Raw genomic sequence first — 9,621 nt, 5'->3', positions numbered from 1 at the left:
GGGAGGGAGGGAGGGAAGGGAAGACAGATGGATCTATCCTGACTGCCCTTCCCCCTTTAGCTACTGCCCATTTTTCTCTTGGTTCTGCTTCTGTTCTCCTAGGAACCTATTCCAGTCAGGTTTGCCCAAAGCTACCCACCAGAGTTGTTCTTGTCAAGGTCAGCATGGCCTCTATGTTGGGCCTTGGGCCGTTGTCTCTTCTCTCTATATACTGGCTCCCAAGTCATCTCACCCAGTTTTGTGGCTTTAAATGTCATTTGTATATAGAAACTCCCAAGTTTGCCTTTCCAGACATGGCATTCTAGCCGCCTCCTTGATCCTGCCTCTGGATCCCCCAAATGAACTCTCAATCCCACCCCACCCTACCCCATAACCCCTAATCTTACCCCAGACAACTCCCTTCTGCTCGCTCAGGCCAAACCCTTCTGGCCCCTTTGATTAATACCCCCCCGCCCCCCATCTCCCCTTGACACCACTCACCTCTTCCAGGGCTCTGCATAAAAGTCATCTGCTGGGGGGGGGGCAGAGGGGGGGCTTTCCCGACCCCTCATCCCAAACCTCCCAACCCTCCCAACAGTCCCAATGCTTCTCCCCAGTTATCCTTTCTCATTAGCGCCTGTCACGTGGCTTCACCCAGCTGGTTCACTGTCTCCCTGTCCTAAAAGCAAGTGATATGAGGGCAGAGATGTCTGCCTGGCTTCGTTCCCGCGGCATCCCGAGTCTGTTACAGAGCCTGGCGCCGGTCAGGCGCGCGGTTTATTTTTTTATGTTGGATGGATGAATGGACGGAAGGATGGACAGACACACGATGAACACATAGCAGGGTACCCTGAAGGTGGGTTCAGCTGTGGTCCTTGGGCATCTCTGAGACTGGCACAGATGAGTCCCCGGCACGACCGCACGGAGAGAAGCCACCTTCTTTTCCCAGTGGGGACCGGGGACAGTGTCATGTGGCTGCATGCTCCCCTTCAAAGGCAGTTCCCATTCAGGCTGCGGTTTTGTGTAGTTACTGTCCCAAGAGTAGGTTCCATAAATGTGGGCAGACAAGTGGGGCCGAGCAGGCCATGTTTTGGATCTGTGTCCTCAAAGGCCCACACTAGACCCTGACACACAGCTGGTGAATAAATATTTCTCAATGAATGTGGTTTAAGGGAAGGAGGCAACCTGAGAACTCATAAAGGACACAGATCACTGGCTGAAATTGTTCAAAATCCAGTGTGGCGGACTAAATCCTTTGCGTGAAGAGATGGATGAAGGGGTCCTTCCCCCCATATCCTCCCCACCTCTGCCTGTTCCCTCATACCCTCCCCAGTGCCCCCCTGTGCCCCTGGGTGCCCACTGCCACCTGTGCTCGGGTGTGAGAGGCACGGCCTCCTCATGGAGATCCAAGGAGTCATGATCAGCAGGGTGTTGCAGGAGCAGCTCCCCCCGCTCCTGCTCCAGGGCCTGTTCCCTGCAGGGAGATGAGAGCCAACAGGTCAGTGCTGTTCTTGAGGGTCATCCAGCTGTCACTGGGCTGCAGGGACCCCTAGAAGGAGGGGCCGGGCAGCCGAAATGCCTGCCTCAAAAACTTCTATCTTGGTGATATAAGGACACATATGTAATAACTTAATCAATAAAAAAATTAAAAACAAAACAAAAAACTTTCATCTTGACGCTCTCCCTCCAGGGAGCATGTGCCATCCACTCTCCCCTCTCCTTCCCCCACAGGCATGTACCCCCTAATCTCTAAGCGACCTCATGAGACTTGCAACCAGGGGAGCAGTGGGCAGCTCTTCCCGGGCTCACCCCCTGGACCTGCCTCCAAGGCCCCCTCTTCTCTGACTTCCCAGTGAGCCCGGCAGCCCAGCCTAGGATCCCCTGTGGCTTCTTCTATGCCCTTCTTTGTTTCACTCTCCTAAGTATATTTTTGCTTCAGTCAATGCATTCTTGCTTGCTTTTCTGCAAAAAAAACAAACCAAAAAAAACCCCCAAACAAAAAACAACAACAAAAACACACACAACAAAAACACACCAAAAACCCCCAAAACTTCTCTCTTTATGGGGGGCGGAGCTGCGTTGCACTGACTGAATCGTCTCTGAATGTGCAGAGAGGAGCAGACAGGCCTGAAAGGAGATGATTTCTGCCCTGGCCTGTGTGGCTTAGTTAGCTGGAGCACTGTCCCGTAGACCGAAGTGTCACAGGTTTGATTCCCATTCTGGGCACATACTCAGGTTGTGGGTTCAATCCCCAGTCAAGGGGCATGCAGGGAACAGTCGGGCAACCTTCCTCTCGCTCTAAAATCAATAAAAGCATGTCCTCCAGTGACGGTTAAAAACAATTATAAAAGAAGACGCGTGGCACTACACACTTAAAGTGTGCTTTTATTTATTTTTAATTTTTATTTTTAATATATTTTTATTGATTTCAGAGAGGAAGGAAGAGGGAGACAGAATCATTGATGGGCTGCCTCCTGCAAGCCCCCCAATGGGGATCGAGCCCACAACCCAGGCATGTGCCCCGACCAGGAATGGAACCTCGACCTCCTGGTTCCTAGGTTGATGCTCAACCACTGAGCCATGCCGGTTGGGTTAAAGTGTGCTCTTATTAGTGGACCTTATTTTGGCATCTGCTCACTTTTTAGCACACCACGCCTGTGCCCAGCCCTTTTGCTCCTGCTGGGGCCCAGCCACACTGGCCAGGAGAAGCCCCGTGCTCACGGCTGCCGCTTCGCCTTCTCTCCACCTCAAAGGGCAGCTCCAGATCCTGCTCAGCCCTGACTCCCCCACCCTGTGCCTCAGCCGCAGAGGCCTGGAGCCCACGTTTCTCCCACCGGCCCCTGAGCACTTTATAGTGCACCTCAATTCTCAAAGGTTCCCAACCAAGTTGTTCACAGAAAAAAATGTCTTGGTTGTTGACCCAAACTTCAGTTTTCGACCTAACAACCCTTTCAAGCTGATGCCTCAGTCTGACAAAAAGCATCTCTCAGGCCACAAACAAAGGAGAGAATGCTTTTGTTGCTGGCAAAATGGACATTAGCACAGTTTTAAAACATAAAGAGGCCATCAAGAGTGCTGATGTTGCTAAGGGTGTAAAAGTGCTCACAAAACAATCACAGGCAATTGAAAAGGTAGAAAATCTTGTTGATTTAGATAAACAAAAAGCAGTTAGCCTGTGGTAGCATTTCTGAGGCAATGATATATGAAAAATTCATTTAAGGCTAGTAGGGGGTGGTTCAATAAATTTAAGAAAAGAAGTGTTTATTTGTAGATTAAACAGTATATTGGATGTGCACTGTATATAAGAAAGGTTAAAACAGGGAATCATTTGAGGTCTGGAATGGATTAATTCAATTTACAGTATTTTTTGTTTTGCTTTGTTAATCCTCACCCTGAAGATATTTTTCCTTTTTTTTTTTTTTTTTTAAGAGAGAGTGGAAGAGAGGGAGGGAGGGAGGGGGAGAAGGGGAGAGAGAAAAAGAGAGAGCGAGTGAACAAGAGAAACATCAATATGAGAGAGAACATCGGTTGCTTGTCTCCCACACGAGCCCTGACGGAGGCCAGGGATCAAACCTACAACCCAAGTACGTGCCCTTGATCAGGAATCGAACCCAATTTCCTTAGGTGCTTGGGCTGGGCTCTAACCACCGATCAACATCAGTCAGGGCTCAATTTACATATTCCTAATGGGGAAAATGATTCGGTTTTTGAACAAATCACTTCTCGAACAGCCTTCCAGAACAAATTAAGTTAGAGAACTGAGGTTCCCCTGTACTTCCCTTTTCAACCGGCCCCTACCACAGGCCCTGCTGCCAACCATTATCTTGCCTGAGCCCCTACTCCCTCACCTGCTCCAGCCTTCTCTGTCCTCAGGCTGTCCTTGTCCCTAGGGCTGTTGAGGGAGTCCTGACTCCCCAGCCCTTGCCCTGCCCCTCCCAGGGCTTGCCCTGGCTCTGCCCATAGGTTCTAGTTCTGCGATTTGTACCTCCAGCCTGGCCTCTGTCTTGAGTGCAGATCCCCCTGGCTAGCCACTCACTGGATGATGTCTGGCTGAATGTACTCATGCCCGCTGGACGCCACAGGTCCAGTTCTGAATCCCTCTTTCCCACAAAGGCGCCCATCTCATCACCAGTCGCCCTACTTCCTCTCACCCTTCCCATCCATCCTCCATGATGCATCCGGAATGCTCTTTCTCAAACATGTGGGCAACCGCATCACTACCTGCCTAGGCCTCCCTGGTGACTGGTGTTCGTGAGGCCCCTCATGACCCGGCTGCCGCTCACAGCGTGGCTGCATCTCCACTCGGCACCAAGAATCCCAGTCCTGGCCATCTATATGTGTGGTCACCTCCGCTGCCCTCCCAGGTCTTCTAACCCTCTAAGGTTCAAGGACAAGGACACCTCTGAGGAGCCATTCCTGATCTCCAGGTGCCACTCTTCCAGGCCCCTCCACAGCAGCTGATGGCACAGGGAACATAGAATCATGGTGTTAATTCCCAGGTGGGCAGGGGCTGCCTGGTCTCTGTACACCCGGCGCCTGGTCAGGGCCCAGTGCAGAGCGAGAACCTCCCAGTGCAAAAGAGTCAGTGTCTCCAACACCACCCCCACCTCCCTGAGGGACATCACTTGGGCCTTTAGAAGTAAGTTTTTGGTGAGATAAGGCTCACTGTAACCCAGGGAGACGGCACACGTGAACCAGATGACGTGCTATGGGAAAATGAGCAAAGCGTGCGTCAGGGTTGGCGCAGAGCAGGCAGTGGGAAGTGATGCCTCTTTGGGAGGCAGGAGGCAGGCTGCACACCCGTCAGAACCAGCGCCTTCTCTGCCTCTAACACATGAGAGGGAACTGAGAGACCAGCTCCCCCGCTTCTCCACACTGGCAGGAACTGGGCCCAAGAGTCAGGATGGGAAGAGGAGCCGGACGTGGGCTCTGTAATGGGCAGGGGGTGGGGCGTTCTGGGGCTCTCTGCTTGGCCATGCCCTCCTCTGACCTGGCTGCTGTTCTCCATGTTCGTTATTAATTCAGCACACAGGGCGCTCGGGGGGCTCACTGTGCGGGAGGTGGGCTGCTTTAGCCTGGGAGGCATTTGATCTGAGTCAGAGGATGAGCCCTGTGAAGGTACTGCCAAGCCCACGGAAATGAACAGCCCGTGATGGACCCCTTCTTGCACTCACCTCTTCTCCTGCAGCAAGTAACCTAAGCTGTTGACGTAGCTTCCTGAGCCCTCAGAGGTGAGCTGGAGAACGGGACACGGGAATGGGGAAGAGAGAGAAAGACAAAGTAGAGGGAAACACAATAAAATTTAATCTAAAGTACGCCCTTTATCTTGTTTACTTTTTTGAACAGGCAATCCATTCACCTGACTAAAAAATAAAAAACATGAGGGTGTACAGTAAAATGCCCTACCCACAGGCGTGCTAGCAGAGCAATTCTGTGCACAGGTAAGCAAACAGACCGTCACAGAGCCCTCTCAGCACGGAGGGAAGCACACCGAGGCCCCCTGCACTCACCCTGTGCACTTAACAGTATGTCTTGAGGGTCATTCCACATCAATACTACAGAGATAACTTAAGAAATACCCTCAGGGGACCCCGATGCGTGGCTGGAACCTAATTTATCAGTTCCCCCGTGGTGGGCATTTCAGTGACTGGCAATCTTGGACTATCACAGACAACTGAATCTCTGTTCTTAGAACACATTTCCTTACGTGTCCCCTCAGTCTACCTAGCAACAGGAGTTTGCTCCCCTGGTGAAGTTCATCACAGAAGTGTCCATTCAGGACTCCAGATCCACGGGACCACAGCCAGCCCAGCCTCTGTGCCTGACTAGCCCTGCCCCGGCTCCAAGGTCCTTCCTCTGCAGCCACATTCCAACCACACCCTCAAAGGCCCCACCGCCAAGCCACCCTCAGCAAGAGCTAGGAGTGGGAATAAAGGGAGGGCACCCTAGCCTTTGGAGCCCAAGGACAAGGGGGACTAGGGCTGAGGAGGGGTGGTGCAAAGGAGGTGGTCAAAGGACAGCTGGGGTACGGCCAAGGAATGGCCAAAAGAAGTGGCCTGGGGGTGACAGAGGCAGGGTGACCAGAGAGGGGCAGTGAGGAGAGGAGGCCACTGCTTACCCCGGTGCCGGTCCCCGCAGCAGCCTGCTGGCTGGGGCCTGCTGCGCTCCAGAGCTGCTGCTCCTGTGAGGCCAGGTCCTCCATGGGGCCCGAGTCCTGGGGCTCTTGCTCTGGCTCCACGGGCACAGAGCAGGCCAGTCTCCTCGGGCCCTCAGGCTCCACCGCGCCCACCCACCTGCCGGCTTTCGGTGCCCAGGGAGTCAGGAACGTGACATGCTGTGGCCTCCAGTGGGTGGGGACCATGTCCCCCGTGGCCCTCGGGGTCAGAAACGTGACATGCGGTGGGCTCCAGTGGGTGGAGACCACGTCCCCTATGGTCCTCGGGGTCAGGAATGTGACATGTGGTGGGCTCCAGTCGGTGGAGACCACGTCCCCTGTGGCCCTCGGGGTCAGGAACGTGACATGCGGTGGGCTCCAGTCAGTGGGGACCACGTCCCCCGTGGCCCTCGGGGTCAGGAATGTGACCTGTGGTGGGCTCCAGTCAGTGGGGAACATGTCTCCTGTGGCCTGCATCTTGGGCTTCTTCGACAACTTGGGAGTTGGATCTGAGTTGGGGCTGCAGAAGCGCTGGGTCGGCCGGCAGATCCCCTGGTGTAGGGGATGGTCGAAGCCACTGTGCTTCAGGTTGGGCAGAAGAATGGGGATTGCGGCAGCTGCCTGGACCCCTGTGGACAGGATGAGTAGTCAGTATCCCACCTGACTACCACCATCCGCCATGCTGGGTGAGGAGAGGAGGCAACTCTGGATTGCAAGATGCAAGGGGGGCCCTGGGTGGTGTGGTTCAGTTGGTTGAGCATTACCCTGTGCACCAGGTTGCCAATTTGATTCCTGGTTGGGCCATATGCTGGGGTTGTAGGCTTGATCCGGTGTGCAGGAGGCAGCCGATAGATGTTTCTCTCTCTCTCTCTCTCTCTCTCTCTCTCTCTCTCTCTCTCTCCCTCCCTCCCTCTCACTCTAAAATCAGTAAAAATATATTTTAAAAAATGATGCAAGGAGAAACCTCAGCCATGGGTTTTCCACTCCCTTGTGGCCCCAAACCTCAGGAGCGCTCTACCTCTGCAGGTGAGAGACACCTACCTTCAGTCTGAGGAAGGGCTAGCACAGTCTTCTGGGACCTGGCCATCTGAAAGCTTCTGGGAGTTCTGTCCTGGAAGGAACCGCTGGTCAGGGGAGGTGAGGGGAACCTCCAGAAGAAGCTGATGTTCTGGGACCCTAGGTTCCCAGAAAGGAGTGCCCAGCCTATTGGTACGCAGGAGAGCATCCCCCTCCAGCTCACCCAGGGACTAAGCACATGCACCACAAAGATCAAGTTGCTGAGTTGATGGGGGCTCAATCTGACCTCTCTTTTCAAGGATGTGATGGGCAAGCCTAAGGACATCAGCTTTTTAAATACTTGCAAAAAATGAAAACTATTATTGCTCAGCAGGAAAATCGTGTTCTGAGATGACATCCTGAGCACCTTGCTTTGATGTCACCCCTGTCCAGCTCTTTACCCACAAGGGGTGGGGCATGGCTGTCCCAGAACCAGCACAGGCCTAGTACTCAGTAGGGCTCAGTGCATGAATGATTTAATGGATTGAATGAACATATGAATGAATGAATGAGTGAATGATTTAAACAGACCCCAGGTCTGGTCCAACAAGCCTCCTCCAGTATTAGGGGCTGCCTGTCCCCAGCTAAGATGGACCATGCCATTTACACAGACATCTCTCATCACATCAAGCCCAGGCTCAGGTAAACGAAAATACAGGTGAAAGGCTAATACCTGAACAAGCTTAACCCTTTGAGTGCCAACCAATATCCTAGGAACTATGCTAAAATTGCCAAGGCATTTTTGCTGATTTTACAGCAGTTTAGGAAAAAAAATTATGAATCGCAAGTAAATGAAGTTACATATTCAAAAACTTAAGGAAGCCTTTACTACATTGACATATTTAGCAATATCATCATCACTAATAAAAGCAGACTTAGAACTGGACGCCACTTCGAAGCTTTGATAGTGCTCCCGGCACTTTTGGCGAAAGACAGGAAGAGCGCGATCGCGCTTCCTGGCACTCTAGGGGTTAAGAGTCTAATGGTCAAAGGAATCAACAGTTCACAGCAAAACAAACACTAAATCAATAAGGGTTCAAACTCAACAATACTGCACTAAATTGAAATCAATATGACTATGAAGTATTATTCAATAATAATTAATCAGAAAATTAAAAATTTATAATAAATGTTGACATGCATGGCTGTTAGTTAGCACTATAAGATGGATTATTCTTTTTAGAGGACAATCTATCAATATAAAAATAACTGTAAAAATGTCCATATCTGAGAGTAGGGAACCCCCCAAATCTGTCCCTTCACAAAAGCAAGTAAGCTGGCAATAACTGTCAGAACCAACATATACACAACTTCAGAATATAATAAAAAACTAACTGCAACCAGGGGAATGCTTAATGAAAAAAGGAGCTGCTAAATTTCAGAAAGATTACAATCTGGCTTTTGAAGGTACCCACTGATCATCCCAGCTCAGAGGCAGATCGGGAACTGTGTTCCTGGGGAAGATACAAACATTCTTAAAGAATTGTTGGTGTGTGTTTTGACCTGTCTAGTGGCTCAATGATGGATCAGTTCATGGCCTTGACTTTTTTTTTACCCCCCTCAGAACTTTCTCAGGGGTGGAGTGGCCTCTGGCCAGCAGTTGTCAAAAGTGTTTAAAGACAGATCTACTAGCTGCAGCCAGCTGCGGCAAGAGATAATAGACGGGGCAAGCATCAGAGAGACTGAACAGCCTGAAAAGAAAGAGGCTGAGAGGAAGGAGGAATAAAGATTTTGAAAGGCTCCCACAAAAGCCAGAGACTAGAAGGCCGCATGTGTGCCCAGGGCTGACGCATGCTCAGGAAAGACCTGAGAAGACCACCAGCTTCCCTCCTGCTGATGGTCAGGCTCCACATAATCAAGAAGTGAAGGCTAAGGCAGAGTTGCAAGAGGCCTAGCTGATGTTGAAGGGGAACTCCAGCAGAGAGTCAGTCTGCAAAGACCGGGAGAGTTGTATGGGTTTTTTTTAGTTGCCATTGTTGTTTGGGCTCTATGAGGAGACCGCAATAAAATCACCAGTTGACCTCTATGCTAAAGGAACAGTGACTTTAGTAACCATACACAACAAAATAAAAGTCTTTACAAAAAATAGTTTAGAAAAGTCATTAAACAAATAACTATAATGCACAACAAGCAGCAGCAGCAAACCCTGGGAAGGGGGAGAATGTTATTTCCAGAGTAACTGCATTATAATATTCAAAATGTCCAATTTTCAACAAAAATTACAAGGCATGCAAAGAAATAAAGTATGGTTCGATCATCTAATCTAATAAAAGAGAAACATGCAAATTGACCGTACCTTTGCTATGCCCCAAGCCACGCCCACCAGCTAATCAGAGCAACTATATGCAAAATAACCCAACCAAGATGGCGGCCTGCAGCCACGGAGCTGGAGCAAGCAGGAAGCTTGGTTGTCCCGGCGATGGAGGAAGCCA

General features: G+C 51.0%; 1 protein-coding gene across 1 annotated transcript in view; it reads right to left on the bottom strand.

Annotated features, from left to right (window-relative positions):
• FAM178B (family with sequence similarity 178, member B) overlaps positions 1 to 7,241 on the bottom strand; it is a 91,404-nt gene extending 84,163 nt beyond the window's left edge. Inside the window, exons 1-4 of the mRNA XM_005862244.2 lie at positions 7,175 to 7,241; positions 6,098 to 6,762; positions 5,154 to 5,215; positions 1,346 to 1,453 (exon numbers count right to left, since the gene is read on the bottom strand). Of these exons, the coding sequence (XP_005862306.1) occupies positions 1,346 to 1,453; positions 5,154 to 5,215; positions 6,098 to 6,762; positions 7,175 to 7,220 (881 nt within the window). The 5' untranslated portion in view covers positions 7,221 to 7,241. The remainder of the gene's footprint in view (positions 1 to 1,345; positions 1,454 to 5,153; positions 5,216 to 6,097; positions 6,763 to 7,174) is intronic.
• Between the last annotated feature and the right edge of the window lie 2,380 nt (positions 7,242 to 9,621).

The sequence above is a fragment of the Myotis brandtii genome, unplaced genomic scaffold, assembly GCF_000412655.1.
Source record: "Myotis brandtii unplaced genomic scaffold, ASM41265v1 scaffold1612, whole genome shotgun sequence".
NCBI classification, from domain to species: Eukaryota; Metazoa; Chordata; class Mammalia; order Chiroptera; family Vespertilionidae; genus Myotis; species Myotis brandtii.
The sequence above is the reverse complement of the archived record's forward strand: the minus strand, read 5'-3'. Positions and strand labels throughout refer to the sequence as shown.